Source organism: Daldinia caldariorum (genome assembly GCF_022478825.1).
Source record: "Daldinia caldariorum strain CBS 122874 unplaced genomic scaffold F4812scaffold_23, whole genome shotgun sequence".
NCBI lineage: Eukaryota > Fungi > Ascomycota > Sordariomycetes > Xylariales > Hypoxylaceae > Daldinia > Daldinia caldariorum.
The window spans coordinates 271594-299325 of record NW_025953059.1 but is presented as its reverse complement, the minus strand read 5'-3'; the positions used below and the strand labels follow the sequence as shown (position 1 = coordinate 299325).

Genomic DNA, 27732 nt, shown 5'->3' with positions numbered 1-27732 from the left:
TGCCCACCCGAACATAGCGTCCAAAGGAAACCCTGCACTCCTTCCATCAGCGCCCGTTATCCGAGATATTATGTCCGAGAGGGAGAGGAAGAATCATGCGCGAGGTCGTTCTTCGGCTACAAAAGGAAGCATCGACTCGACGCGGGTCAATCGTGCCAGCAAGCCGTCGCAGAAAGCCATGTTGTCCAAAGCGTTGGCGAAAGCAAATGCCGCAGTGCAGTTAGATAATGCTCAGAACTATGCTGCCGCCCGGGATTCTTATCTAGAAGCTTGTGATCTCTTACAGCAAGTGCTTGCTAGGACAAATGGCGCAGAGGATAGAAGGAAGCTGGAGGCCATTGTAAGTCGACTAGCAGATTTTCTGTGATGAGTCATTGCTATTATTTCCAAAATTAACCCATTCTATTGTAGCGACTTACGTATACAAGCCGAATAGACGAACTAGACGATTTACTACCCGCCTACACGCAGAATGACAAAGCTTTACCCGCAAGGCCAGAGAGCGTCGATGATTATCACGGTGTCCAGATGGAATTGGCTGGTTCTGAAAGCTCCGCAGAGGCTCTGGCGGGGGCGAGGGTAGATACCGGCGAGTCCTCCTCTCCGAGTTTGAACCAAAGCCAACCGCTTCTCCAATCCTCTTTCTCGGGGTCCCGGATGCGCCGAAACTTCGAGGGAGCCTCGCTTACTTTACCCCACCAAGATGAAGGCTTTGTGCCTGCTCCGCTGTCGCCGCGAAGACCGCTTTCACCCTCTAAACCCCCAACGCCGGAGCCCATCGTACGGCAGGATTTCTCCTGGCCGTCTGATCACCTAGCACCGGATAGCGCGAGGAGTCATAAGCGCAATCTCAGTCACGAATCAGGGTCATGGCTAGACCCAATCGATGAATCGGGTGGCTCGACTTCGTCCTCGATTCACTCCAGGACCTCGTCGCTGGGAGTTAGGAGGAAACACCTCCGCCAGACTAGTGGCAATACGGAAGCGGAATTTGACGCTGCCCTAGACGCCGCAGTAGAGGCTGCTTACGACGAAGGATTTGAACCTATGGATTCATACGACCCCGTTTATGATGACAATGATTCCGATTCGGTCGATGTGTTAACCAACGCGAGACGTAAGGTAGAACTTGCTAAAGAAAGAGTCCGGCAAACTGAACGGGAGGCCGCGATCGAGCTAGCTCGGGAGCGAGAGCGCCAGAGGCAGATGTCAATAGATCAAAAGCCTCAGGTCTTCAGCGGAGATTTCTTCGATGCTAACGATTCGGATGAAGAGGAACGTGTACTGGAGGAGATGGCGAGGAGGTCCGTTATGGAAGAATTTACCCCTAAACATCGGTCTCAGCAGTCACAGTCAAGGATACCTAGGGAATCTGATTCCAGTGGAATGACTTCTCGGACGTGGCATAGTTCGGTCGGCTCGAACCCTCCCACCTCTACGACTGTACTGTCAACCGTAACGGAGATGCCACCGGGCGGAGCTTCTCTCAAAGGCACGGCCCCGGCATTGCCATCTCCACCGCAATCCCTTACTCAGGGTTCCCCATCGCAGACCTCTCCGACGTCTGGAGTGCGCAACCGTCGCCTCTCTGGGCAGAACCCTAAGCAGCTCAAAATCGAAACTTCAAAGCTCGGCCAGCCGCCGTCCATCTCCACGTCTACGCTACAAACAAAGACGGCCGGTGGTTTCATTGCCCAACAAAGGCAAGCATTGTCAGCGACATCAACGCGACCCGGGCCTTTTTCTACGCGTGTGCCCTCGTCACCTACTAGAGGTACCAGTCCAGCGGATGTTACAGCACCTCCAAGCCCACCGGTAAATTTAACAGGGTCGCAAGATGTCGAGGAGCATCGAAACGACTCGCCGTCCTCTGCGCGGCCTCCCATGCGGAAGAACTTTTCATCTTCTAGCCTAAAGTCCTTAAGAACGCGTCAATTTTCCGTGTCGCATATCGACGACTCCGATCTCTCGCCCAACACTCCTCTAAGTCACCAAATATCGAATACGTCGATCTCTCGCCAGGCCATGATTCCTGCACTGCCTACGCCATTAGCCGCTGCCTTCCACGAACGGATGGCGGGTGGTGTTGGCGGTCTACACCTCTTTGATTCCGATTTCCATTCTCCGACTTCACATTCTCCTAGCCAGGTTCACCACAACCATCATCTCTCCCAAAATCCCGATGTACCAATACCCCTAGAACCATGCCCATCTGATACTATGCTTCGGCCTTTCTGGCTCATGAGGGCGCTTTATCAGACCCTCGCTCACCCTCGGGGCGGATATATCAGCACTCGTCTATTCATTCCTAGGGATGCGTGGAAAGTCAAAGGAGTTAAGCTGCGTGCTCTTGAAGATAAAATCGCCCAGTGTGATTTTCTAACTGCGGCGCTTCTCAAACTTGCAAGGGTGGATAGTAACGACGCAGATGCAGTGCTTGAGGAGATGCAGAGCTTTGAAAATATTCTGGAAACCGTTCAGGCCATACTCACGCGGAAGCTTGGTAACGAGGTTGGCACACAGGGAATGACGCCCTTCCGAGAAGACAAGGAAACCGAGGTTGCGCCGTCGGTACCACGTAGTGCCAGCGTTAGTGGGAAGGGAGGCGCATTTAGCTGGAGAAGGCTGAGGAACAAGGGCTCGGCTGCTAATATGACTAACGCATATGGAGGGAAGAGCAACAGTGGAGGGAGCGGCGGGCCCGGCTTGAATGAGAGAGACATCCCTAGCTCGATAGGATCGGGATCTATTCCTAGCCTACCTTTAACTGCCCACCCGAGTAGCAGACCGGCGAAGAGGGACCCCGCGTCGGTCAATTTTGATGGGCCATACGGGAACTATATGGCGAGCTTGGCACGACTGTTTGATGCTGCGCAGACGGTTGGTAAGTCTTTTGGCGGCTTTGCATTCTCATTTGTTGCGGATTTTAACATCTCATAGATCAAATTGCGCGCCAAGTCGAAGACCCTGGATTGCGGCATGCGGATAAAACTCAAGTTGGGCTTGAATTATGTACTAGGCACGCGGCTGAGTTTTTTGGCTTCTATATCTGCCGCTTCGTACTGGCCGACCTGGCGATGTTGCTCGATAAGTTCGTCAAGAGGGGCAGCGAATGGGTGCTTAACTAAGGATTCACTCAATGCGAAGGACTACCGCTTATATTATGAGCGGGTCATTGGTTTCTATTGATACCTAGGGCAAACGTGTGACGAAGCGACGACGGTGTTAAAGAACACTTATTGAAATAGTGCCAGCGAGATTCCCTAGAACAAGTTTTGGGGTTGTGATCAGCACTTGACAGAAAGAGACAAGTTTGTAGAGGTTACGGCCTAATGTTGGGCCACGTTCGCGAGGAGTGTATCTATAAAGTTTGGAATTGCGAGTTGGACGAGTAAGGAAGGATTCACATTGGCGAAACCATAAACTCGCCTAGCTTTCTTTTATGTGTTATTTGAGGCGCTGAATTATATCCCCCACTGGCTGGTCTTATGACTTGATGTAAGATACCATAGGTCATTTGTTGTCTGATCTCTACTTCAGTTCGTTCGCGCAACGTATACACAGGCGAAGGCATCGAAGGCACTTGTTAGGATTTCCGGCCGTGTCACATTGTGTTTGATGGGGATACGATAATGAGCGCCTATAATTAAGTTTTCATTTCGTGAGTGTGCTATAGTTTGTGCCTCATTCTGTCTACCTATTTACTTTTTACTTGGATTCGGTCTGAATCTAAGCACTTATCTAGGTACCTTTTATTGGAAGCATCTATAAGAGTGTCCAAATACAACCCCCCCCCCCCCCCCCCTTTTTTTTTTTTTTTATACTGCTATTTATCAGAAGTCTTATGCCGTAGCCACTTCCACGATTGTCTTATAGAACTGTGCTGGGTCGTGCGCAAACCGCCCGAGAAACAGACCGTCCACCCCATCCTTCAGCCGCGCAAAAAGGCCTGGTCCGGCACTCCCCCCGTACAGGATCCTCGTGTTCCCCTCCCTGTTCCGCACGCAATTTAGATTCCGTAGTGCTCGCGTAACGGTAACCACGTGCTCCGGGCCTGCGGGCTCGGCGGCGCCGATGGCCCAGAGGGGCTCGTAGGCTAGGATTACTTCGGCAGTGCTGGGGAGGATTGATAGGACCGCTTCGACTTGCGTCTTGCACTCGCCGACGGCGACTTTAACTCCGGCTTGGCCATCTGCTTTGGAACGCTCTCCGACGCAGATTAAGGGAATCATACCGTTCCGCACGGCGGCGGCGGCTTTGCGCGCGGTATCGCCATCCGTCTCGCCGAAGATACGTCTACGTTCCGCGTGCCCTAGTTCCACAATACGACACCCAACTTCCTCGAGGACGGCGGGTGATACTTCGCCAGTATAAGCGCCAGTATCCTCATAGAAAGCATCTTGTGCGCCAGGGAGGATGGGGAGTGGAGAATTATTGAGTTGGGCAATCGTGGAGGCTAGAGTTATGTGGTCTGGTATTATAAAGATATCAATGGTGCTTAGCAAGTCTGTGTTCGAAGCGGAAGAGAGGATTTGCAGCAGCTCGTCGACGTATTGCTTGGTTCGGGCGGCGGAGAAATACATCTTTGTGGAGACTCCGACGATGCGGCGGCGTCGTAGAGGGGATGAGGCCATAGTTGCAGTGATTTAATATTATATTTTGTATACCTTTTGGACTTTAGGCAATGTAAGGTAGGTACCTAGGTATAATAATAGGTAACTCCTAAATTATTAATTACCTCTAGGTACCTGGTATTAGTTTACCTAGGTATATAGTACCTGTCAACCTAGTTGGAGTTGGTTATTGGTTATGTGTTGTTAGGTTGACTGGTTGAGATAGGTACCCAGCTTATAGTGACTTCTCGAGGTGGCTGATGACCTCTACTTTGGCGGCGCTCGCGCTCTTCTCGTCGAATACGTATCCCAGCCACTCCTTGGCCAACCTGCGCGCGAGCTCTAAACCGATAACCCTCTCCCCCATACATAGGACTTGGGCGTTGTTGCTCAGCACGGCTCGCTCGACTGAGAAGCTGTCGTGAGCCGTCACCGCGCGAACGCCCTTAATTTTATTCGCCGCGATGGCAACTCCTAGACCTGTGCCGCAGATAAGTAGAGCCCTGTCAACCTTGCCCTCGGCAACGAGCTGTGCTGCGGCTGCTGCTCTGTGTGGATAGGCCGTCTTGTCGTCTGCCGAAAGACTGCCGACGTCTGTGACAGACTCGACTCGGGGATCCTTTTCGAAGTCCTCTTTAATCTTGCTCTTATAGCCGACACCGGCATCCTGTATAAATAAGTGCGATTAGAATTGCGCTAAACTTTGACGCATGAATATATGTAGGTATATATAAGTATATGAGTGAGCATCGACGAGAAGTATGAGAACATTGAAAGAATAAATCGAAGAAGAAACATACGTCGGATCCTATTGCTATCTTCCACTTGGGTTCGGTTGTCATTATTGTAGCTTCCTATCGTCTAGAGGGGGTTAGCTGTTGATGGGTTAAGAGATAGAGAATGGAGCTAAAGTGCAAGTGTAAGTGCAAGTGCAAGTGCAAGTATAATAACAAGTATAACTTATAAGTGATTAGTCGGGCTCATGCCATGGAGTAACCCAACCGGCGTGGTTTCCACTTCTGCAAGTTGTGATAGGTACTACTCGGTAGGTCTTAAAAAAGTAAGAAGGAGAGGATGTGACATGAGACTATTCGATGCCGCAACTTCTTCTTGCTCGGCACGCTAGACCCTTCCTGCTTGTGTACAAATTCGTTTCGGTAAGTAGTGACTTCCCCGGAAAGCTAGATGCCTCATATAACAAGCGCATTCTCTTTGTTTGTTCTGAGTCGTCCTTTCCAAGTTCCAAGTGACCCCAAGTACCTACCTAGGTAGGTAATCCCAAGTAAGCCCAGGTGGGTTGCGCTATGGTACCTAGGCAAGTCTACATAGTATAGGCAACTTATCGGATTGCTGCTTTAGGCAATCCGATGGCTAATATCTGAATTTACCCCTATGGTTCACGGGTTCGCCATTTCTTTCTCGGCATTGCCGTTCGTAATACATCTTTCTTCACCCCTCCTTCGGTAATCATGCGGACTACGAAGTTTGTCCCTAAATGGAACCTGGATGAACATGAATGGAACTCGCCATTTACGAAATAGGGAGCTTTTGTGCCAAGTGATTTCGGAGGAGGGCATTGAGCTATAGTCGATACGGTATACCATCAAGAGCGAATATAAGGAGCTAATACCATGGCTCCACGGTTCCACGGTTCCATGGAATAACAACCTGTGGTGTTGCCTCTTATGGCAACCCCTCGCGTCACTCATACGTCTCCAAAACTCCGTACGTTCCTATGTGTTCCACGGTCCTAAATCTTCATAATCTCGATCTTTCACGTAATAGAGCATGATAATATTCGGAAACGCCTACTCTGAGCCCGTATCTCTTGGCCTTTGTTCGATGTGATAGAAAGAGCCGCCCTCTCGCCAGTCTTTGACGAGTAGACATCGCTTAGCAACTTCAATCGTACTTTTTCTTAAAACTCCCGTGTTATGTCCATTCACCGGCACCGTAGAAATGTCAAAACGTCATCTCTATCATTCCTCAGATGGACTTGTCACCAAGGCCATTAGAGGTCTCATCTCCTACAACCCTTCGCTTAGTTTGGATGAATCCAACCGAGTGGTATTCGATACGGCATACAACAAGTCTAATGTCTCTATAGTCAGTGGCGGTGGTTCGGGTCACGAACCTGCTTGGTCCGGCTATGTTGGTCAGAACCTGCTTGCTGCTTCCGTGGCCGGTGATATTTTCGCCTCGCCCAGCACAAAGCAGATTCTCTCCGCTATCGACAGAGTACCTTCGGAAAAAGGTACTATCTTAGTTATTACTAATTACACTGGCGATTGCTTGCACTTCGGTTTGGCGAATGAGAAAGCTATCGCCAAAGGCCACAAGTGCAGAATGATTATTTGCGGAGACGACGTATCAGTCGGAAAGAAAGGCAGCCTGGTCGGCAGGAGAGGTCTAGCGGGACAGCTAGGTGTACTCAAAGTACTCGGCGGTGCTGCTGGTGCTGGAGGTTCTCTCGACCAGGTGTACGATCTCGGCGTTTCGTTTTCGCAGCAGATCGTTTCTATCGCGGCTACGCTCGATCACTGCCATGTTCCCGGACGGACAGAGTTCGCGATGCTGGGAGCTGACCAAGTGGAAATCGGCACTGGTCCACACAACGAACCTGGCTACCGAAAACTCTCACCTGTGCCGTCAGCCGAAGAACTCGTTCGGGAACTACTAAAGTACTGCTTAGATGAGACGGATCCTGAGCGGGGCTACGTGAAGTTTAAACCTGGAGATGAGGTCATTCTTCTTGTTAGCAACTTCGGGGGCATGTCGCATCTCGAGATGGGAGCGCTGCTGGACGACTTGCTCGAACAGCTAGCAAATAATTGGAATATTGTGCCGGTGAGGATCAGCAATGGCTTCCTCGAAACATCTCTTAACGCGCCGGCATTCTCGATATCTATCGTCAACGCAACGGCCGCCGCTGAGAACTGCTCATACTCTGTCGAAGATATCAAGTCCTTCTTCGACGCTAAAACTAACACATACTGGGAATCCATGACCGGGTCCCAAGTGATACGGCGAAGCAGAAAAGAGCAATTTGTACAGCCGCCTGCCGAGCCTCAAAAGATCATTGAGGAAGGGAAGGACCTGAAAGTTGACCCTGCTCTGCTAGATAGCATACTTCGCAGCGCTTGCAAGGAGTTAATAGTCGCTGAGCCTGATCTAACCAAGTGGGACACGATTATGGGCGATGGTGACTGCGGCGAGACGCTCAAGACTGGCGCGAGCTGTCTTATTTCCGCGCTGGATAAGAAACTCGCAGCAGAAGGATCTGTGATTGCGGTGCTCCAAGAACTCGAAGAGATCGTCGAGGGTAAGATGGGTGGCACCCTAGGTGGTATCCTAGGTATTTTCTTCGTCTCACTGAGAACAGCTCTTCAGGATAATATTGCGCTGGCTCAGAGTGAAGGACTTCCGAACTTGTGGGCCAAAGCTGTCTGGACAGCTTTGGACAACTTGAGCCGATACACGCCGGCTAAGGTCGGGGATAGGACAGTAATGGATACCTTGATCCCATTCGCAGAGGGCCTGCGCTCAGGAGGCCTTGCGGGTGGTGCCGAAGGCGCGATCAAGGGCGCCGAACTAACGAAGACGCTGAAGCCGAGACTGGGCAGAGCGACTTATGTCGGCGCGGATAACAGTAAGGAGCTGCCTCCAGACCCTGGCGCTTGGGGTGCTATGGTCGTTATAAAGGGCTTGAAGTTGGGTAAATAAGTGCGTATATTGGTCGTGATATATGCCAAAGTATATAAAATGTATATGGGGTTGTTGACATGTTATTTACCTATATACCTTCCTGTCTTTAGGGCACTTACTGCGTATGGTAAGACGAGGCAAGGGGATAAATTCGCCTAGGTACCTACATATTTGTGTATCAACAAGAGCTACGCGTGTCCATGTATGAACGTGCCTAAGTAATGTAATATAAAGAAAGTGGTATTTGTTTAACCCTTCAACCTAGGTTGTATCGCTTTCTTACGCCTTACCGGCGCTACCAAGCCAACGCATATACTGTTCGATAGCGGCCTGCATCCTATCGGTACCAGCCTCGATGACGCTGGTTAGGGGCTTGCCGCGCATCTCATCCTGCACGGCGGCGTAATGCTTATTCATGCCTTTATTGATATTAACTTTGGACACGCCCGCTTTGATGCATCGCTTGAAGATGTCTTCTGTGAAGGGATCCGCGCCGTGCAGCACTAATCGCACCTTATCGCCAACAGCTTTGTTGATAGACTCCAGCCGCTCGTATTCCAGCTGGATCCCCCGCGGCCCGTACTCCCCGTGCACGTTGCCGAAGGCCGGCGCTAGCATCTCGATTCCTGTGGCGACGAACTCTTGTGCTTGCTCAGGGGTAGTTAAGATGGCTTCTAGATCGGCCGTTTCCGCCACGCCGTCTTCCCCGCCTTCGATCCGGCCGGGCTCGGCTTCTGTAGTGATGCCGCGCTCGTGGCAGTACACGGATAGTTCCCTAGTTAGAGCCAGGTTCTCGTCCTTCTCATAATGGCTCATGTCGCACATGATGCTGTCAAACCCATCCTCGATATCCGCCGCGCGCCGTACGAGCTCCGGCGTCTGCGCGTGGTCCAGATGCAGGCTGATGGGAACTTTGGCGTTGTGTGCGGCGTCAGCAGCTGCGCGCACGAGGGACGCGCCGGCGTACTCGATGGCCCAGGGAAATAGCAGGACCATGGCAGGAGACCTGGCAGCTTCGGCAGCGCGGACCGTGGCGATTATGGATTCGATGTTGTAGCAGCACATTCCTGGGACAGCATACCCTCCATCGCGGGCTTTGTTGAGGATTGCTAGGGAGCGGTTTTCAGAGAGTTTCGGACGGACCATTTTGCTTAAAGGTATTTGATATAAAGCTAAGTTGAATCCGACTTAACTATTTCATGTACAAGTGGTTTGTGCTATCTACAACTTTAGATTCTGCTGTGGTCACAAAGTCGAAGTTGAATTGGTCGGTATGTAAACTCCGCGAGAGAGAGAGATAGAGAAAAAGAGTCTGGAGTGAACAAGTACCTAATAACAAGTACTTAATATTAGTATAGTATTATTGTATAATTATTATTATTAGTTTAGGTAGTTTCTTTATTCGCTGACCACACACGGAATTATACCGTCGCGAGCTACCGGCATCTCCTCTATCTCCAAGAGTATTGGTGGTGATCAAAGGAAATGACAAAAAAAATCACTTGCCACTTTGCGGCTTTTGCCGTTTTACCGAAGACGCGGCGGCCCAGAGGATGGATCCTGCAGGGCGGGCTGCTCGCCGGTATATTTATCAAACGAGCGATCTCGGTGTAACTACACGATATGCAGTGTGCTGAGGTTTACTTCATACCTGCCTGTCTTGCTTGAACTAAAAGATTGACGTAGTCCTAGTGGGCGAGTAAGTGGACGAGGCAAGCGGAGAACCGGTGCTGGGGTCAAATCATAATAGTAAAGGCTAAAGTGACGCTCCCCGCCTCCATTCCCCGTAAAGATTGGGGGGAAGACACCTTATAACACTTCAGCCGCTGCTAGGTTTTATATGGATGGGTACCTATTAGTCTAGTCTAATTGTCGTCTCCATCATTCCCAATTGCCGGCTGGGTGGAAGACGGTGGACTAAGTCCTTTTTTTTTTTTTAATTTTTAGTTTCATCTATGTCCGTTGTGTACTTTTGTTATACAGGATCCATGAGAAGGGGCAATATCCTAAAGGAGTAAATATCTGAGTAGTGCCTTAGTTGTAGATATGGCGGACGCAAAACTAGAAATCTCGTTTATCGGCTTGGGAGCCATGGGCTTCGGCATGGCAACCAACTTGGTCAAGCAGGGGTATAAGGTAACGGGTTTCGACGTCTGGAAGCCAACGTTGGATAAGTTCCAGGCGGTTGGAGGCGTCATTGCTACAACGCCGGCGGAAGCCGTCAAGGATAAGGACTACTGTGTGTGCATGGTAGCTACGGCGCAGCAAGCCCAAGCAGTCCTCATCGAGGGCGACAACGCCGCCCTCCAGTCCTTACCTAAAGGGGCTACCCTGATGCTGTGCTCCACGGTGCCGTGCGCATATGTCCAGGGGCTCGAGAAGCAACTTACCAAGTTGGGACGGAGTGATATTCGTTTAATTGATGCTCCCGTCTCGGGAGGTGCTGCGAGGGCTGCTGATGGCACTCTCTCAATCATGGCCGGAGGCTCCGATGAAGCACTCGAAAAGGGGCGCTTTCTCTTGCAGGAAATGTCTGACCCAAAAAAGCTTTACGTCGTCCAAGGTGGCGTTGGTGCCGGAAGTAATATGAAAATGTGCCACCAGGTCTTAGCAGCTAACCAGATCCTCGCCGCGAGCGAAGGGCTGGGATTTGCTAGTCACCTTGGTCTGGATCTCCACTCGACAAGTCAAGAGATTATAAAGTCTGACGCATGGGCCTGGATGTTCGAGAATAGACTTCCGAGGATGCTCGACCCCGAGTTCAAGCCCATTGCTAGTGCTCTAACCATCATCCTGAAGGACACGGGTATTATCACTTCAGAAGCTAGACGTGCCGCATTTCCTACGCCCATGACGAACACAGCGGAGCAGGTATATTTCTCTTGTCTTGGTCGGGGGTACGGCCCAGACGATGACAGCAGTTTGATCAGACTGTACACAGAAGGCAAAGGGAAGACAGGTCCAGTAAAGGGGCTCGCCGAAAACGACAAGTCAAAGCTGGCACTCGTTAAGGCGCTATTAAGGGGTATCTACCTGTGCTCTGCTGCGGAAACCATTGCTTTCGCAAAGAGATGTAATTTAGATCTTGACCAGGTCTTCGATCTTTGCGTAAACGCGGCCGGAGGAAGCGCCATGTTACAAACGGTCGGACCTGAGATTATAAAGTTGGCCCGGGGAGAGCAAGTATCGGTTGGCGACAGTCAGGGCCTAGCAGAACATGCTCAACAGCTACAAGAGGCTATCGAAGAGGCGCAGCGATTAAAGGTGCCGGTGTATCTCGGTAGCCAGGCGTTCGCTCTGACACAATTCGCGCTGCATATTTCCTCCGAAACAGCTGAGAGCGTTCCGAGAGCCAACGTTGCGAAGGTATGGGGTATATAAAATCGACACTGGGTCTGCTGGGAGACCTCGTCTAGCTTGTATGTAGGGATGTAGGAACCTAAAATGTATATACGATATATTGATAGTAAATCACAAATATTGCTTGATGGGTGGCTACGCATCTAGCCAATGCCAACGCCGATAGCCTGGAGTTGATTATAATGCAAGGAAGTGGGAGTGTATAGGAGGTAGACTTACAATTAAATACGTTTTTAAAACCATGCGAATTTATGAAATTCCTCTACCCCTGCTGTAGCAAACCCGAACGATGAAGACGCCTCGTAAACAATATAATATCAATTCAACTATGGCCAAATATAGACCTGTGGTATTAGTTTCTCGTCGACATTGACGAGCCTGTCCCAAACTAGACCGCCGTGCACCTGATTTTTTTTTTCTTTTATATATATATATATATATATATAAAAAGAAAAAAAAAAAAAAAAAAAAAAAAAAAACCCTTTTCATTAATAACCCCTATTCAACCATTTCACATTTCACCCTAGTAACCGCTCTGCTCCTGCCTATGATCCCCTTTTGCAGCCTCACCCGCGTCCTTGATCGCTTGCTCGTCGCCTCTGAGCTTAGCAAAATACTCTTTGATGTCTTCGGCGCCAATCGCCTTGCCGCTTTCAGCGAACTGCTGGAAGAAGGGCTTGAGGCGTTCCTTTAGATGGTTATACGCCATGACGCCTTCGATCGCACGGACGCGATCCACATTCTTTAGAGCCGACTCACCACGGTCATATAATGAGCCGCTACCATGAGTCGAACCTTGTTCGGATGCTCCGTCCGAAAGAGGGGGTTCGTATGCTTCCTCCTCTTCTAGGAGTTGCGGGTGAGCTTTAAGATCTGAGAAGCACGAGGCACATCGGCAAAGCCGGTCACGGAAATCCGAAGTGGTGAACAACGAAAATTGGCCACTTGGCGCGGGAGATAGAGATGCCACCTTGCACTCTCTAGCGGATGGAACTTGGCTTTCCTTCTGATCTTCATTCTTGATCTGCGGGGAAATCTCATGTGATTTGGCTGGAGGTGTAACGGTCTGCGCCTCTTCAGACTCATTCTTAACGCGCTTGTTACGTTCGCTATCTTCTCCAATGCCATCATCGCCTTCTAGCTTACGCTTCTTAGAGGATATCTCAATGTTCTTTTGCAAGAACACTGCTGGGAGAAATCCAGGCGTTCCAGCATACCTCTTAATCCAGGGATAAGCTTCGACGCATTTATAGCAGATGAAATGATCGAACGTATCTTCGGCGGGGAAGCTATCTGGTAGAGGGAGATCTTCATCCTCCTCTTGCGCTTCCTGGTTGCCATTGGCTTGTTGTTCCGGGCGGTTCTCCTGAGTGACGTTCTCAGAAACAGTGGGAAGTGTACCATTGCCATTGGCGCTATCAATATTGGTATTTGCGCTATGTGCTTTCTGCTTCTCATACCACTTGGGCCCTAGACCGACAAGACAGCCAGGATGATACCAATCCTCGCCGCAGCCACCGGTCTCATGAGTGCCGAGACCGAGGCATTGGTACATAGTACCTACCTGTTCGTTGGGATTGTAGTATATAGAACAGGAGCAAAAGCGATTGCGGAAGTTCTGGTTATATTTGTTATTAGGATCTGGCGGTTCGGAGTGGACGCCTCCCTTTGTGTTGGTATCAGGATTGATTCGAAGAGTGCACTGCTGGTCTGAAGTGAACCGAGTTGTACCGCAGTCACAAGTGAAATTGCGTTTTTGGAAGATCTCAACTAATTCATGCTCGCCGTGACATTGGACGGAGCATGCGTAGCACACGCCAGCAGGGTTATAGGGATCGGATGGATTCTCGGGAGGCGGATGGCAAGTTAGACAGGCGAACACATTCTGTAGCAATGGTCCAAGTGGCTTGGTGCAATGCTCGATGCTCTAAAGATAGCTATCTGTTAGCGAACCGTTGAATGATCGAGCTACGTGATATCGGCAGCGTACATAAGGGAGAGCTTCGCGGGCATCAGCCTCCAGCTGCAGTTGGTCTCTAATAAAGTCTGCGGCAGTTTGGGAGTCGTCGGATTGTTGCGACATGCTCTGGGCACGCGGGCGCGGGCGCGATTCGTTACCATTAGTTTCTGGCGCCTCCTGCGACGTAGTTGGAACGGATGATAGATCCATTATGATGACAATAATGGGTTGAGAAAACGGGAAAATAAGAACGTGGACCTATTGAACAAGAGACATAAAAAAATAAATAAAATAAAAATAAAATAAAACTGATGTTAGGTGTGGAAAGAAGAGTACATTGGAGGAAGTGTATGTAGACGTGTCGTCGCGTTGAAAGTGCTGAGAAGAATAGGCACTTTCGCCAATTGGTAGGAGCGCGCCGCGATGAGACCAGTTCTAAAAAAATGATGTCACAGTAAGTGCTTCGTCGGAGTGATACTAATTCGCACTATACGTTTGATTGAATAGATATTATGCACAATATGCACAATATGCGCATTACATAGAGATGCACGATGCGCCTGTGGAAAAGAAACAGAAAACTCTTAGTCTCAGGTACCTTCCACGTACCCTCTTAGGTTAGGCGGCGTGTATGTAAAATATCTAAGATATCGAGGGGTTTCTCTAAAAAGAAACCACTTTACGCGTAAAATCCGCGTAAAGACGCGACTTCGAATTTGTTTCGTCGCGTCCACCCCCACAATCCAACTTTAGTCCCCTTTCTCTTCATTTTCGCTCTTGGGTTCCACCCTCACTGTTCGTTCCTCTCATCCTCGTTCTAAGTTTCTTTCCCGCATTACTAACTATTTCTCTGACTATCAGCGAAGCGGAGAATAAAAAAAAAAAATACACAATGAGGTGAGTTTATCCCGCTTATCCCGTACTAAAATAAGAAACAATATATAAATTATTATTATAAATATAAGTTTCATTTCCCTAACCTCCTTCTAGTTCTCCTCTGCGTATGAATATGGACTCCGCAAACCGCGGTACCGCCCCTCGTGCGAACCGCAAGCGTTCTCGCACGGGCGGCGATGCCTCCTCTTCCGTTGCTGCCTCTAGCCCCATGCCCTCTTCTCCGCCAGCCTTTAACATTGCTCATGGCGGTGACGACGATGACGATATAGAAGAGGAGGCTGAGGTCCAAGATGACTTGGACGACCTTGACGAGATGGCCGAGGATGATGTCGATCTCTTTCGCGAGGGCTTCGAGCGAGATTACAGAGAGAAAGATGAGAATGATGTTTACGAAGGGATCGATATCGATGACGAAGGCGAATACGATGATATAAATATCGGTGACAGACGACGGCTAGAAGCCCAGCTGAATCGCCGAGATCGAGAGGTGGCACGTATACGCGGAATGCCCCAGGCCTTCCTCCAGGATGAAGATGAAGACGGTGATATTGATCTAACTGCCCAGCCACGTCGCCGTCGTCATCATTACGACGAGGATCCCGACGATCAAATGGACCAGGATATCATGGACGAGGAGCTCTCACTTGAGGCGCTGCAAGATGTAAAAGCCGCAAGCCTGACCGAATGGGTATCCCAGCCTTCCGTGCAACGGACTATCAAGCGAGAGTTCAAGGCATTTTTAACAGAATATACCGACGAGAGCGGTTCCTCGGTCTATGGTAACCGTATTCGAACACTTGGTGAAATTAACGCCGAGTCGCTCGAGGTATCATACGACCATTTGTCCTCGTCTAAGGCCATTCTCGCATACTTCCTTGCTAACGCTCCCGCTGAAATGCTTAAGCTCTTTGACGATGTGGCCATGGAAGTTGTTCTCCTTCATTATCCCGATTATGAGCGTATCCACTCTGATATCCACGTTCGTATTTTTGACCTGCCCGTTCACTATACTCTTCGCCAGCTGAGACAATCGCATCTCAATTGTCTCGTGAGAGTGAGCGGTGTTGTTACCCGACGGACTGGTGTCTTTCCCCAGCTGAAATATGTCAAATTCGACTGCACCAAATGCGGCGTGACACTAGGTCCTTTCCAGCAGGAGTCTAACGTCGAGGTCAAGATTTCGTTCTGCCAGAACTGCCAATCTCGTGGTCCATTCACCTTGAATTCAGAAAAGACAGTCTACCGCAACTACCAGAAGCTGACCCTCCAAGAGTCGCCTGGTACTGTTCCTGCTGGTCGTCTACCTAGACATAGAGAAGTCATCCTCCTCTGGGATCTCATTGACAAGGCCAAACCTGGGGAGGAAATCGAAGTTACCGGCACCTACAGAAACAATTATGATGCTCAGCTAAATAACCGCAATGGGTTCCCCGTTTTTGCTACTATTCTCGAAGCAAACAACGTTATCAAGGCGCACGATCAGCTTGCTGGGTTCAGGCTTACCGAAGAGGACGAGCATGAGATTCGCAAGCTTTCTCGAGACCCCCAGGTTGTCGATAAGATAATCAACTCGATAGCGCCTAGCATTTACGGACACACCGACATCAAGACCGCCATTGCCTTGTCTCTTTTCGGTGGTGTTGCAAAAACCACCAAGGGCGAACATCATGTACGAGGAGATATCAATGTTCTGCTACTTGGTGATCCTGGTACGGCCAAGTCCCAGGTTTTAAAGTACGTAGAAAAAACAGCGCACCGAGCTGTCTTTGCTACTGGCCAGGGAGCATCTGCTGTCGGTCTTACAGCTAGTGTTCGTCGAGACCCCCTAACTAGCGAATGGACTTTGGAAGGTGGCGCTTTGGTGCTTGCCGACAGGGGCACATGCCTTATTGACGAGTTCGACAAGATGAATGACCAAGATCGAACTTCTATCCACGAGGCTATGGAACAGCAAACAATCTCCATTTCAAAGGCGGGAATTGTTACTACTCTACAAGCTCGATGTGGTATTATTGCGGCAGCTAATCCGATCGGCGGCCGTTATAATTCTACGATCCCCTTTTCAGCCAATGTTGAACTGACCGAACCTATCCTGTCTCGTTTCGACATTCTCTGCGTGGTGCGAGATACCGTAGACCCGACTGAAGACGAGCGTCTAGCTCGATTTATTGTCGGCTCTCATAGCCGGAGTCATCCATCTACACAATCGGGTGACGATTCCATGGAAGTTGAGCACGACTCTGAAAAAGCACAGGAGACCCAAGCGCAGCCAAAGAAGGAAGGCGAGATCTCACAAGGGTTACTACGCAAATATATCCTGTATGCCCGAGAGCATTGCCAACCGAAGCTATTACATATGGATGAGGACAAAGTTGCACGACTCTTCGCAGATATGCGACGAGAGTCACTGGCTACCGGGGCGTATCCCATCACGGTAAGTTGTCTAAATTCTATTTTGATATGTTGAGATGATAAACATTAACTTAGCTATTAGGTCCGTCATTTAGAAGCTATTATCCGAATCTCGGAGGCCTTCTGCCGAATGAGGTTATCGGAGTATTGTTCCGCTCAGGACATCGACCGTGCCATAGCTGTAACTGTCGACAGCTTCATCGGCAGCCAGAAGGTCAGCTGCAAGAAGGCGCTCGCGCGCGCATTTGCCAAATACACGCTAGCGCGGCCTGGCGCAACTGGTGCACGGAGAGGTGCGCAGACTCAACGCAGAACCGCGGTAGCCGCTTAGACTATGGTGTGAGTTTTTGATCGTTCATGGCGTAAATTAATGTCGGGAAGTAATGAAATAATGCGGCGTCTAGAGCATGGCACTAAAGTTTGGGCGTTAAGCTTTGATGACGAGTGATGGGGACGCGGATGGGGTAATATGGTTCATGGGGCTTTCGTGAAGTAGGCTATCAATTAGTACGCTTCACCAAATGAAATATTTTAAACAATCAAGACTCTATCCGAATAGGAGGTGGCATCTTGCAAAGTCAGTAAATACCTCCTTCACGGCTCCTCTACCTTTGTTCTATATCTCTGACTGAACCTTCCTTCGCGTTCATCTTCCCCCTTTAAACACCGCCTCTCAGATAGATAGATAAGGCTAAATTTTAATAGGTACCCTTAGACATTTATGTGACTGATCCTAAACTTTAAGCAGTACAGCTTTCAATAAGTGGCCTGAGTGATAGCAACGTGTCAAACCGCGGTTGACGTATTTTTATACTCCTAGGTACTATCTAAAGTTTCAATATCGCGGACTCCGGTTTTGGAAATGTATATTTATTTATCTCTATACTTGCCACCTGCAGTCTATTTTTCTGTTTGCTTCTGGCCACATGTATGCAAGGCAATTAAAAAGTATAAGATATCCGGACTGCCTTACAAACCTCATCGAAAAAAAGCCTTGGATTTTGCTATACCAAAAAATCAGATCTAACGATATCGTTATTCAATTACCCTTACTTATCACGTTATACTTTGCTCTTTATTCTATATCATGGATCTCACTGCCTCCAATGGAACGGGTGATACTTCGCTCAAGAAGGTCATCACAACCCGGCAGTTTGTCCTGATGGCTCTAAGCAGCTCTATTGGCGCCGGCGTGTTGCTAGCTACTTATTCCAGTTTGGCAGTGGGAGGCGCCGCGTCACTTCTTATATCTTTCATTGTGGTCGGGTTTGCCGTGTGGATCACCATGTGCGCTCTAGGCGAGCTCTCGGCTGCATTCCCAGTTAGTGGCTCTTTCTACGGGTATTCGGTACGGTTTATCTCGCCCGCCTGGGGTTTCGCCATGGGGTGGAACTACGTTATCAACTTCCTATTCATCGTCGTCTTCGAGCTGGTGGTCATGCTGCTTTGCGCAAGATACTGGGATCCGGACCTGCCAGCATACTACGTTCTTCCGGGTTTCATAACCGCCCTCGTCCTCGTGAACGCCTTTGGAGCAAGGTGGTATGCCGAGGCGGAGAACGTGTTTGCGGTCTGCAAGATGATGGTACTCACAGCTTTCGTCATTGTCGCCGCCCTTATTGTCAGCAAGTCCATTCCGGCTGATACCCGACCTGCCGACGAGCTTGGTATTAGCCTGTGGCAACAAAATGCATTCAAACATGGCCCCATAGGGTTTCTCTATGTCTTCATGACTGCCGGGATGGCATATGGAGGAACTGAGATGCTTGGGCTCACGGCTGCCGAGTGTGAAAAGCCTGCCAAAGTGATGCCTCTTGCTTGCAAGATTGTGCCATTACGGATCGTCTGGCTATATCTGGTTCCTATCTTCATGATCGGCATGGTACTTAACGTATCCCTTGACGACACTGTGCAATCTGGTGCAATTAGTCCCCTTGTTGCTGCGATGGACCAAGCCAATATCCCGGTACTGGCTAATGTGTTTAACAGCATTATCATCGTGGCCATCTTCTCAATGGCGAGCGCCAGCGTCTTTGCCTCATCGCGCGCTCTTCAAGCCATGTCGTCGAGAGGAATGGGACCACATCTCTTCGCAAAGATAAAATGGGGCCATCCCATCTGGGCACTTTCCCTGGTATTCACGATCTCGCTGTTGTCGTTCGTCAAAATATCCAAAGCCGGCGACTTGGTGTTTAACTGGCTCTTGGCTCTGGCTTCTGGTTCAAACTATTTCACCTGGATATCCATTTGCGCATGCCACATTCGACTCCGGCTCGCTATACGTAAAAAGGGACTGGATGAGAAAGAGGTATTAAAATGGAAATCCCCACCTGGAATCGGCGGAAGCATGTTGGCAATCATAATATTCCTCTTCGGTCTCTCAGCTCAGATCATCGCGGCTGCACAGAGTCCGCTCCCAAATCCACCTCACATCCTCGCAAGTTTTCTAGGAATTATTGTGGTATTCGTATTCTGGGCAGGATATATGGTACTCGGGAAAAGTGCGCTTTTAATTCCCCTCGATCAAATCGATCTTCATGCCAAGGTGGCGGAACGGATTGAGAACGACGAGAGCGTTTAAGATTGGCAGAGACGGGATCAACTATCGCATACGTATAATGTATTTATATAAATGGATAGGGTAAAATGGCTATTAATGTTCTTCTTACCTTACAAGCGTCTGCGGATAAATGGCATTAGGTGATGAAGAGTATACATAGTATGGATGTTAGGTCCATTATGTATGAGATAGCCTATAGGTAATGAGGTAGGTACCGAACCTTTGTAATTCAAATAAAGGTTGTATTAGGTAATCGAGCTAAAAAGCCATGTTGTCGTCATCCTTTACGTGGAGGTAACAGCAATAACGTATTAGCTGCATTGGTGACGAATATGCCTAGCTGATAGTGACCCAAGTAATGTATTTTATTCAGGTACCTACTTCCTAGGTAGGTACCTATAATACCTAACCGATAGGTACCAAAACACAACTAAAGTCTAAACCCCAATCCACCCACTAAAGGATTAAGCCTTTAGGTTGCGATAGAAGCTCGAAACTCTCAACAATAAAACGTCTCAAGAGTCAAACCCGACAGCTACTCCAACAAAAACAACAACAACAGCAACAAATAACAACTTGTTCAAGTATTTTACAAACGGCACCGGAAATATGCAGGGAAACGGCACTGGCGCTGGTCCCGGCGCAATGTCGATTGGGCCCACGCCTGCCGGCCATCAGGCCGAGCTTAACATAATTTACGGCATGGTCGAGGAGCTGTCGCGTCAGCTGGCTGAGAACAGACGAGTGACTGAGGATATCGTGTCAGGACTTGGCAGGGTGCGCAATCGGGCGCGGGACCGTGGTTTGACAAACGACCAAGTGCTCGGAGAAGCTGCAGATGAAATATTTGGTACGTCTTACTGCGCTACTTTTACTAGCCATGTCTCATGTCTCCAGCGGTCTGCTCAAGTGGTCTGCTCAAAGTGGTCTGACTTCTAATACAACATCATAGCGCAAGAACCCAACCTCGAAGCCCTCGTGTCTATCTTAACAGAATCCCTCGACCGTGCCAAGCTCTCCCGCGACGCCAACTTCTCTCTTCTTACCAGCTACGCTCGAGTTCTCGCCAATATACTCTCTCAATTCCACGCCTACAAGCAGAAGCATGTGGCTGACGTATCTGCCTGGCATCGTTCTTACCGAGCACAGTTGGCCGAAGCCCGCGCCGAGAACTCACGTCTGCGCGAACAGATCTGGGAGATGCAGGAGCACGCCGGTCGCGCCAACCAGATGCTGCGCGAGTTCCGCAAGAAATACGATGAGAACGAGGAGAGGTGGGAGAAGCGTGTTGACAATAAGGCTAGGAGACAGGAGATTCGCTTCTGGAAACGGATGGCTATGCCCGAGGTTGGTGAGTCCGAGGAGGGGTACTGGAGCGACGACGACGATTTAGTAGACCCCGTTGAGAAAGAACGGTTAAAGGAGGTGGAGCGTAAAGATGCCGAACAGGCCCTTGCTGGCGTCGGTAGTACTAGCAGCCAGGGGGAGGACTCGGAGGGAGAAGGAGGCGAGCCACGAGTCCCGTCAACAAGCATGATCGGTGGCGTGGCTATGGATAGAGAGGGAAGTGAAATGGCAAGGATGGCACCAGTACCACCTCCAAGACCATCCAGTGCGGGGAGTACGGGGAGCATAGGACAACAACCCGGCTAGGAGGTTGGATGTAAGTTTGCACAGCACTTAAATATGCATTCGTATGGCGTTGAGGCTGACTCGATCAAATAATACCCCCGAATGAGAGCGGTTCGAACTAGTTGGATTGATTGCTTATGCCGCCTACCCTGAAGTTTGACGTGAAGACTTGTTAGGTATCTCTTATCAATGTAATGTAGGCTGTTCCTTTTATTTGTAGTTACGACGTACGCCTGCCTATTATATTACACTGTACCAAGGCATGTCCATAATACCAGCAACCTGTCGCCTCAATCAAGCAAAGCTCTTGATGCAGGTCGTCTTTAATATTGCTGACTTCATTTCGATGGGAAACCTGGGACTTCATCTTGTCCTGGTATGGGATATGGCCTCTTGATCGTTGCTGTCGCCTAGATTTCCATCTGGACTTCCGAAGAGTCTAGTAGCTATGTTTGATATCCTAACTACCTGGGTAGTTGTACGAAAGCGTTTGTGAAGTATAAGGGACCTTTTTATAGAGACAGCTTCTAAGGTGGCCTATATGTGAGCTGAGAGAGAGAGAGAGAGAGAAAAAGGAGGAAATATTAAGTTGCTGACCAATGATAAGATGGAATCCTTGCTGTGGAGTGAACGATGACGAAAACAACCTGGCCAGTCTGACATAACTAGGGAAATTAAGCAACTAAGTCGTGGTTCTTAAAACCAATATAATTACCTATTCGATGTGTTCAACCAATAATACAACTCAAAGCTCTCCTGTATAGCGCGGCGAGTAAATACGGAACTTCAAGATAAACAACAATAATTCGCATACTATGAACTATCTACGATGCTATGTCCTTCTATAGCACGCAAGAAAAAGACACATATTAAATGAGTTAATAAATCCTCCATCCCCTCCCCTGCCCTCCCCGCGCGCCATGTCAGTACCTCCAGGGGGTTGGGTCTGCAATTGCTGGGCTGCGACCCTCCGCATCATCAGCCAATCCGAAAAGGCATTCCGACCGCAATCTTCCTCTTCTGGTCAACAGCTATCCCAAAGCATGTCGATTAGTGATGTGCTCACTCTTAGCCGTAACCTTCTCCAGCATTGGGAGCTCTTAAACGGCTGCGCTAGCTCCGATACCCATCTCAACCCCTTAGTCTTTCGCCTCATAGCTGACGCTGTCAGTCGCATCTTGACCTTACACGAATTGGCATTCCAAGCTTTGTCCAAAGAAGATGCACCGGATATCACGGAAGCAGGCACGTGGCAGAGTCCTGACGGGGGGACCAATCTAGACATTGCCGGAAATGTCGTGCCACAGATCCGGAATACCATACCTATTTGCATTTCCAGCCTGGAGCTAGACGACAAGGAAGAGATCGCCATCGTGTGTCGGGAGACTTTAAAACACTCCACCATGCGTCTTGGGGCAATACTACAGGATATAGAAGAGGAGTCTCGCCAGTTCGACCGGGACCAACTTACTAGCGTAAACAACCCGTTGCGAGATAAAGAGATAAGAGAGCTCATTGGGAGGTTGTTTCGTATATTGGGGAGAGCGAATTAGGCCAGGACGATGTTGGTATTATAAGCGTAGATGTAAGTCGGTGAGGTCTATAGAATAGGCTTCTCATGGGATAGGTATTTCAAAATCTCGGTGTATTCATATCTTCTCTACGGTCACATATGCATCTTGTATATAAGCTATTGGTATAAGAATGAGAAGGGGTGCACATATATAGAGCATCCACTCGGCATTCCCTTCTCATACACTATTATCACTGGGGTATCATACTTCAAAATCCTATCCCAACCACCCCATTCCTCCTTGCAAAGACTCCATCCTCCTCAATAAGTCCTGTATCAAGAGCCTTGCGGCATCACCTAGAACCGCAGCGCTATCACCCCAGTCCAGGGGACCGCAGAGGGAATCTCTCTGATCGCTTCCTTGTCGTACCCTCTCCATCTCCCTTAGCGTCGTTTGTATCTTCTGTATCCGTAATCGCAATATGGGCACGACACAACGCGCCTTGACCGCGTTCTCTACTATAAAATCGCCGATACGTATGTGAAGGTTGGCCGATGGAATGGGAAATATGCACGGCTGGTCAAGTATGCTGCGAAAGGAGCGTTCAAGTCTGCGGGCCATAGTCCCTTGGAGAGGAGTGCTGCACGGATCCTGTATCATTCCTCTTGCCGGGTTGGATCCCGAGGCTGCGAAGCGGAAGTTCTCTTCGAGCATGGCAATGACGCGCTCTACTAGTATAGAGAGACTGAGAAGTACGGGTCTGTCAGAGGCTAGACAACTCCTTCCACGGTTAGCGTGGCCAGTGCAGGAGAAAAGGCATTGCTTTAGGGCTCGGAAATCGCGTTCTGCTTCGAGTGCGAGATCTATTGGCGGAGGACATGGCGCAACGTTCAAGGCCTGTTCTAACTTTGCGATTCGCATGAGAATAGCTGTGTAGCAGTCGGTAGCAGAGTCCGAGAGAGCCTGTCCAATGGGCCCATCAAGAACCACCAGATGAGCGGACCTCGGAGTTGCGTTTGGCGGCCCTGAGCTAAAGGGCCCTGTGTTGCTTGTTGGTATATTACCCCAAGAGTCCACTTCATGGCGCGGAGTACTGCTGTGATCAACCGTAGGAGTGAAACCACCAGAATGGGAGTGATGAGATGTCTCGATATCGTTACTAATCGGACTATTGTGATGATCAACACATAAACCGCCCGCGAGGCTGGGATCCCAACTCCGGAGGTGACTTTGCGATGTGCTAGCACCATACGATTCCAATCCTATGCTAGCAAAATCCGTTTTTTGGGGCAAACCATTTCCATCTCCACTTCCTCGTTGACAGTCAGTTGCAGTACCATTGCTTGGTGCTGGAGCTATCGTCTCAGAACTTGGCGGACTCTCATCTACAGAACTTGTGGAAGTAACAAGATCGACTTTCTTAGGCCTTCCCATGCGTCTTAGAGGGCTGTAAATGCATCGAACTCCTTTGCTGACACATCGCAGCTTGATGTTTTGGCAGCGATCGCACGATGTGCGGTACTTGACGGGTTTGTGGGGAGGCAGAGGTGATGCAGCCATTTGAAAACGCTTCGCGCTGGAAGCCGCAGAACCCTTCACAATTCCTCGGTTTATTTTTCAGGTATCTAGAGGTTTTTTTTTTTAAAAAAAAAAAATCTGTGTTCGTTTTCTCATGGGGTTTCCTGAAGCTACTTGGAACGGTGATAGCTTCATGGTGATATATAAGTGGTTTAGGTTAAAGCTGATGCTTATCATTAATTGATTATTTACCTCCTAGGTACCTATGTAAGTACCTAACATAATGAACTAAATTTGTTACGTACCGGGTAAGTGCCTAAAGTAATCACGCTTATAAAATAATGTATTTCAACACCGATTAAAATAAGTCGCTTTCCATGTGACAATTTCTTAAAGTTCTGAACAATTGTAACAGGTATCTAAGTTGTTGTTTTTTTTTTACTTAAATTTACTTACAACTACCGGTAACATGTAAATGCCCCTTAGATGAACTTTAGTACCTAATCTACCTATATCTATAAGCCAAAGGGGGTATTAAGAATCATATAAACTGAGATAAGAAAGGCTTATTAATGCACTCTATTAACGAATACACATTATCTGATATTGATTCCGTCGTATTAGTTTCCTCGACGCATCTAGGATCTACTTACAACTTTACATATACGGGGCTTGTTAAAACCACACAGTATATAAGACCCTCTATCTTTGCCTTTCTGGAGCCGACGTAGATAATCGCATGTTATTTATGAAGGGTCATTATATCACCTTTAAACAACGCTCGTATATGCAATCCGAGATTCGGAAATTGACTGTGCTTATGGTCGTAGTATGCAGGACCCGTGGCTAGCTTACGGTTCATATTATTATAAATTATAGCTGATTATATTGGTGGCAAGCCTGTGAAGGGGGGTAGGTAGCCTGGTAAATTAATAATATATTATTGCGATGGATCCGTACAACCGGCGATAGTATATGACAGTCCCTTATTGGAGCTACTCAAACTTGGACAACAGGCGTTACCGGCTAAGTTGGCGAACTTGTCCTCCCTCCGTACATATAAGAGAACCCAGGCGCTTGAAAAAGATTTGCAGATAGCAAAGATTGTTCGACTGTTACTTAACAAACCGGGGCCTGGACCCGCGAGCTTGGGACCGACCGTTAGTATGGACGTCGAGCCATTTTTTCAAGCACAATCGCGGCGAGCCATTGTAGATCACTCCGCATTGAATCTGACCAGCAAGTTTGTGGAATGAAAGGCAGTGCAAACTGCTGAAGACCTTGCCTAGATCAAATGCTTGCCAACGCACAGGTCAACAATGGAACATCCCGAGCAATCCGGCAGCACCGACTTGACATTTCAGGGGGTGAAATCCCTCTTCCATTCTAATCGGTTAAGCGACCGCGACGGCCTCTTTCTATGTATAGATCATACACCCTCAGAACAAGTAATGGGTAGGTCTTGTAAGGTGTCGCGAGCCTTTCCCCAAGACACTTGGAGGAATGACTTTTCTATATCTGTACAAAATAGATAGAAAAAGGAGCTTTTACGGAGGAAGAGAGTATTGGGGGGCATGGGTTGAAATATGAACCATGTTTCACAGCACGACAGGGACAGCATCACGACATGGGCAATTCCTTCGTCGTAAGAAAGCCTCGCTCGATTGGACATTTGAAAAATCTCTGCTAATTTGTGTGAGGGGATCGAGAACTTTGACCGATGTTTCCCTCCAGATAGCAGATGCGTCCAAAGTCTAGAATCTCATGTAAGTAGAAAATTGTTCTATGCCTAAGAAGTAGGCATTGAAGTTGAGGCCGATAGAAAAAAAAAATGATGAAACCGCCCTGCTCAGCTTCTGATAGGTTTATTTGAGCGGCGACTCTTTTTGGCAGAACCTATTGATAAGGCTGGCAGTCAACACGATCTTTGCAAGGAATGAGAGAGCTGATATACGAAAGTTATATCTTGAAAGAGCAACCTGCTCTCTATCAGCATTACATAGCAGCGGAGCAGATTGGGGTAAGACAGTCTAGACTTTCCAGACTGGAGTGTCGTGTCAGGTCGGGTGGTGATAAGCAGGATGAGGAACCGCACTTACAGTAAAACCGTACCATAACGAATTGAAAAAAACAGCGAATCAGATTCGTTATGGTGTAAATTCGCTTTAGAGAGTATATTGGAGCTAGTACCAAAGCGGTAAGGGGTGCTAGGTACGTCTAGCGAAATTAAGGATGACTTTTCTAAAAGTAGCTTAGTGTATATCCTAAAACGGTATAGCACTACCTATTCTATAACGAATTTGGTGGTGACTAAGCATGAAATCTAACGAAATTCGTTAACAAAAAAATTCGTTAAGGGGTGAATTCGCTATAGAGTGGATTCGTTATGGTACGGTTTTACTGTAGTAGTGTCCATTGGCTTAGCTTGAATCAAAGGGCGAAAGAAAGAATATCACTGGACGAGAGTGCTCAAATGAAAACCCCAAGCACTTGCATACCGCCGGACCTAGGCCGTCCGGCACTTCAACTGATAAGATGGGATCTTCGTAGCAAATCTAAATGTAACTAGGAAATGATATGCGCTTCTTCCCTGTTAGGCCAACGGGGAATTTTCTCGAAGTTGAAAAGATCGTCGGTTACTTCTCTGGGACAGCGGGGTTGAAAAGTAATCAGCCTCCAACGTATGGCCATTCACAACAACAATAAGCCCCAGTTATTTGTTCAACCAAATCTTGTATGCGGAGGAATAGGTATGTAAACTAGCAGGAGAAAAAAAGACAAAAAAAAAGATATGTTGTTGTATTATCAGACCGCGCGGTAGAATGATAATAATAGATACTAGGCAGGGCTCGTGGGAATAAGGTATATTCTGGGCGCGCGCTTAATACGAATAGAGTTCCTGTATTTTTTTTTTTTTTCTATTTTTTTCCCTTCCGCGGCTATCGCCAGTAAACGCTAAGAACTATGTACTTACATAGCAGCTATAGTACTCAGCGCCTTAGCAGGCAGATATATTTGATGAGCTGTTCATCCGAGGTAGATACTACGGTAAGACAGTTTGCTGTAATCCGCATGGAATTGGAAATTGGAAAAGGAAAAAGGAAAATTGAAGCTAGCTAAGGCTGACCAATTCGGCGAGGTACCTCAGGTAGGTAGGTATCTACCTTATGTAGGTACACTAGTGCAGGGGGGCCCATTTTATCTTTCGTCGTTTCACTATAGGCCCCTGCCAACCGTTGGACTGAGCGTTCAACTTAGTATTGTACATAATACTACAGTACTTACCTATTTTATTGGTTGTTATGGTGTGCTGAGTACAGTTGCCATGAGGTGCCAACTCAGCGCCCTGGGCTGTCAGGCTGTACAGTACCTTGCATAACCCAGGGCCACGCTACCTAACCTACACTACCTAAGGCAGCCCTGCTAAAATAGGTATTGTATCAAAGCTAAGCTAACCTATCCTAGAACTGCATATGCCCTTGGGGGGGGGGGGGGGGGGGGGGGGGGGGGGGGGGGGGGGGGGGGGGGGGGGGGGGGGGGGGGGGGGGGGGGGGGGGGGTT

The 27732-nt window shown here is 48.7% G+C and overlaps 12 protein-coding genes across 12 annotated transcripts; 7 read left to right on the top strand and 5 right to left on the bottom strand.

Moving 5' to 3' along the window:
- Positions 1 to 178: 178 nt before the first annotated feature.
- Positions 179 to 3128, top strand: F4812DRAFT_453276 (uncharacterized protein; the record flags this gene model as incomplete). Its single annotated transcript, XM_047936457.1, has 3 exons — positions 179 to 340; positions 412 to 2884; positions 2941 to 3128. 3 exons carry the CDS (start codon positions 179 to 181, stop codon positions 3126 to 3128), a joined length of 2823 nt encoding a protein of 940 aa, XP_047786253.1.
- Positions 3129 to 3842: 714 nt separating this feature from the next.
- F4812DRAFT_453275 (mitochondrial triosephosphate isomerase) lies at positions 3843 to 4634 on the bottom strand (the record flags this gene model as incomplete). The annotated part of the gene is made up of 1 exon (XM_047936456.1): positions 3843 to 4634. One exon carries the CDS (start codon positions 4632 to 4634, stop codon positions 3843 to 3845), a length of 792 nt encoding a protein of 263 aa, XP_047786252.1.
- A 107-nt stretch (positions 4635 to 4741) lies between these two features.
- F4812DRAFT_227627 (ribose-5-phosphate isomerase B) lies at positions 4742 to 5795 on the bottom strand. The gene is made up of 3 exons (XM_047930502.1): positions 5600 to 5795; positions 5414 to 5474; positions 4742 to 5280 (listed from the first exon to the last, which is right to left on the bottom strand). The coding sequence occupies exons 2-3, from the start codon at positions 5453 to 5455 to the stop codon at positions 4849 to 4851; spliced, it is 474 nt and encodes a 157-aa protein (XP_047786251.1). The 5' UTR covers positions 5456 to 5474; positions 5600 to 5795; the 3' UTR covers positions 4742 to 4848.
- A 652-nt stretch (positions 5796 to 6447) lies between these two features.
- Positions 6448 to 8467, top strand: F4812DRAFT_227680 (dihydroxyacetone kinase). Its single transcript, XM_047930504.1, has one exon. The coding sequence runs from the start codon at positions 6573 to 6575 to the stop codon at positions 8334 to 8336; it is 1764 nt and encodes a 587-aa protein (XP_047786250.1). The 5' UTR covers positions 6448 to 6572; the 3' UTR covers positions 8337 to 8467.
- F4812DRAFT_227607 (aldolase) lies at positions 8467 to 10002 on the bottom strand. Its single transcript, XM_047930501.1, has 2 exons — positions 9825 to 10002; positions 8467 to 9647 (listed from the first exon to the last, which is right to left on the bottom strand). The coding sequence occupies exon 2, from the start codon at positions 9462 to 9464 to the stop codon at positions 8598 to 8600; it is 867 nt and encodes a 288-aa protein (XP_047786249.1). The 5' UTR covers positions 9465 to 9647; positions 9825 to 10002; the 3' UTR covers positions 8467 to 8597.
- F4812DRAFT_227636 (NAD binding domain of 6-phosphogluconate dehydrogenase-domain-containing protein) lies at positions 9796 to 11728 on the top strand. Its single transcript, XM_047930503.1, has one exon. It carries the CDS (start codon positions 10365 to 10367, stop codon positions 11697 to 11699), a length of 1335 nt encoding a protein of 444 aa, XP_047786248.1. The 5' UTR covers positions 9796 to 10364; the 3' UTR covers positions 11700 to 11728.
- A 473-nt stretch (positions 11729 to 12201) lies between these two features.
- Positions 12202 to 13761, bottom strand: F4812DRAFT_453270 (putative zinc finger in N-recognin-domain-containing protein; the record flags this gene model as incomplete). Its single annotated transcript, XM_047936455.1, has 2 exons — positions 12202 to 13605; positions 13669 to 13761. The coding sequence occupies 2 exons, from the start codon at positions 13759 to 13761 to the stop codon at positions 12202 to 12204; spliced, it is 1497 nt and encodes a 498-aa protein (XP_047786247.1).
- A 613-nt stretch (positions 13762 to 14374) lies between these two features.
- On the top strand, positions 14375 to 17720 carry F4812DRAFT_227424 (MCM-domain-containing protein). Its single transcript, XM_047930497.1, has 4 exons — positions 14375 to 14535; positions 14629 to 16969; positions 17030 to 17524; positions 17653 to 17720. The coding sequence occupies exons 1-3, from the start codon at positions 14531 to 14533 to the stop codon at positions 17276 to 17278; spliced, it is 2595 nt and encodes an 864-aa protein (XP_047786246.1). The 5' UTR covers positions 14375 to 14530; the 3' UTR covers positions 17279 to 17524; positions 17653 to 17720.
- On the top strand, positions 17655 to 19781 carry F4812DRAFT_227503 (amino acid permease/ SLC12A domain-containing protein). Its single transcript, XM_047930499.1, has one exon. It carries the CDS (start codon positions 18035 to 18037, stop codon positions 19526 to 19528), a length of 1494 nt encoding a protein of 497 aa, XP_047786245.1. The 5' UTR covers positions 17655 to 18034; the 3' UTR covers positions 19529 to 19781.
- A 36-nt stretch (positions 19782 to 19817) lies between these two features.
- Positions 19818 to 21820, top strand: F4812DRAFT_445008 (uncharacterized protein). The gene is made up of 2 exons (XM_047935550.1): positions 19818 to 20357; positions 20460 to 21820. Exons 1-2 carry the CDS (start codon positions 20117 to 20119, stop codon positions 21158 to 21160), a joined length of 942 nt encoding a protein of 313 aa, XP_047786244.1. The 5' UTR covers positions 19818 to 20116; the 3' UTR covers positions 21161 to 21820.
- F4812DRAFT_227557 (uncharacterized protein) lies at positions 21601 to 22810 on the top strand. Its single transcript, XM_047930500.1, has one exon. The coding sequence runs from the start codon at positions 22060 to 22062 to the stop codon at positions 22690 to 22692; it is 633 nt and encodes a 210-aa protein (XP_047786243.1). The 5' UTR covers positions 21601 to 22059; the 3' UTR covers positions 22693 to 22810.
- On the bottom strand, positions 22811 to 24579 carry F4812DRAFT_227459 (uncharacterized protein). The gene has a single exon (XM_047930498.1). The coding sequence runs from the start codon at positions 24211 to 24213 to the stop codon at positions 22930 to 22932; it is 1284 nt and encodes a 427-aa protein (XP_047786242.1). The 5' UTR covers positions 24214 to 24579; the 3' UTR covers positions 22811 to 22929.
- Positions 24580 to 27732: the final 3153 nt, after the last annotated feature.

Bases quoted from the DNA above. Each gene is read 5' to 3' on its own strand.
- F4812DRAFT_227627 (XM_047930502.1), bottom strand. From the start codon at position 5,455: ATGACAACCGAACCCAAGTGGAAGATAGCAATAGGATCCGAC. The intron at 5,281-5,413 runs GTATGTTTCTTC...TTATTTATACAG, and splicing joins AGATAGCAATAGGATCCGAC to GATGCCGGTGTCGGCTATAA.
- F4812DRAFT_227680 (XM_047930504.1), top strand. From the start codon at position 6,573: ATGTCAAAACGTCATCTCTATCATTCCTCAGATGGACTTGTCACCAAG.
- F4812DRAFT_227607 (XM_047930501.1), bottom strand. From the start codon at position 9,464: ATGGTCCGTCCGAAACTCTCTGAAAACCGCTCCCTAGCAATCCTCAAC.
- F4812DRAFT_227636 (XM_047930503.1), top strand. From the start codon at position 10,365: ATGGCGGACGCAAAACTAGAAATCTCGTTTATCGGCTTGGGAGCCATG.
- F4812DRAFT_227424 (XM_047930497.1), top strand. The intron at 16,970-17,029 runs GTAAGTTGTCTA...CTTAGCTATTAG, and splicing joins CCGGGGCGTATCCCATCACG to GTCCGTCATTTAGAAGCTAT.
- F4812DRAFT_227503 (XM_047930499.1), top strand. From the start codon at position 18,035: ATGGATCTCACTGCCTCCAATGGAACGGGTGATACTTCGCTCAAGAAG.
- F4812DRAFT_445008 (XM_047935550.1), top strand. From the start codon at position 20,117: ATGCAGGGAAACGGCACTGGCGCTGGTCCCGGCGCAATGTCGATTGGG. The intron at 20,358-20,459 runs GTACGTCTTACT...ACAACATCATAG, and splicing joins AGCTGCAGATGAAATATTTG to CGCAAGAACCCAACCTCGAA.
- F4812DRAFT_227557 (XM_047930500.1), top strand. From the start codon at position 22,060: ATGTCAGTACCTCCAGGGGGTTGGGTCTGCAATTGCTGGGCTGCGACC.
- F4812DRAFT_227459 (XM_047930498.1), bottom strand. From the start codon at position 24,213: ATGGCTGCATCACCTCTGCCTCCCCACAAACCCGTCAAGTACCGCACA.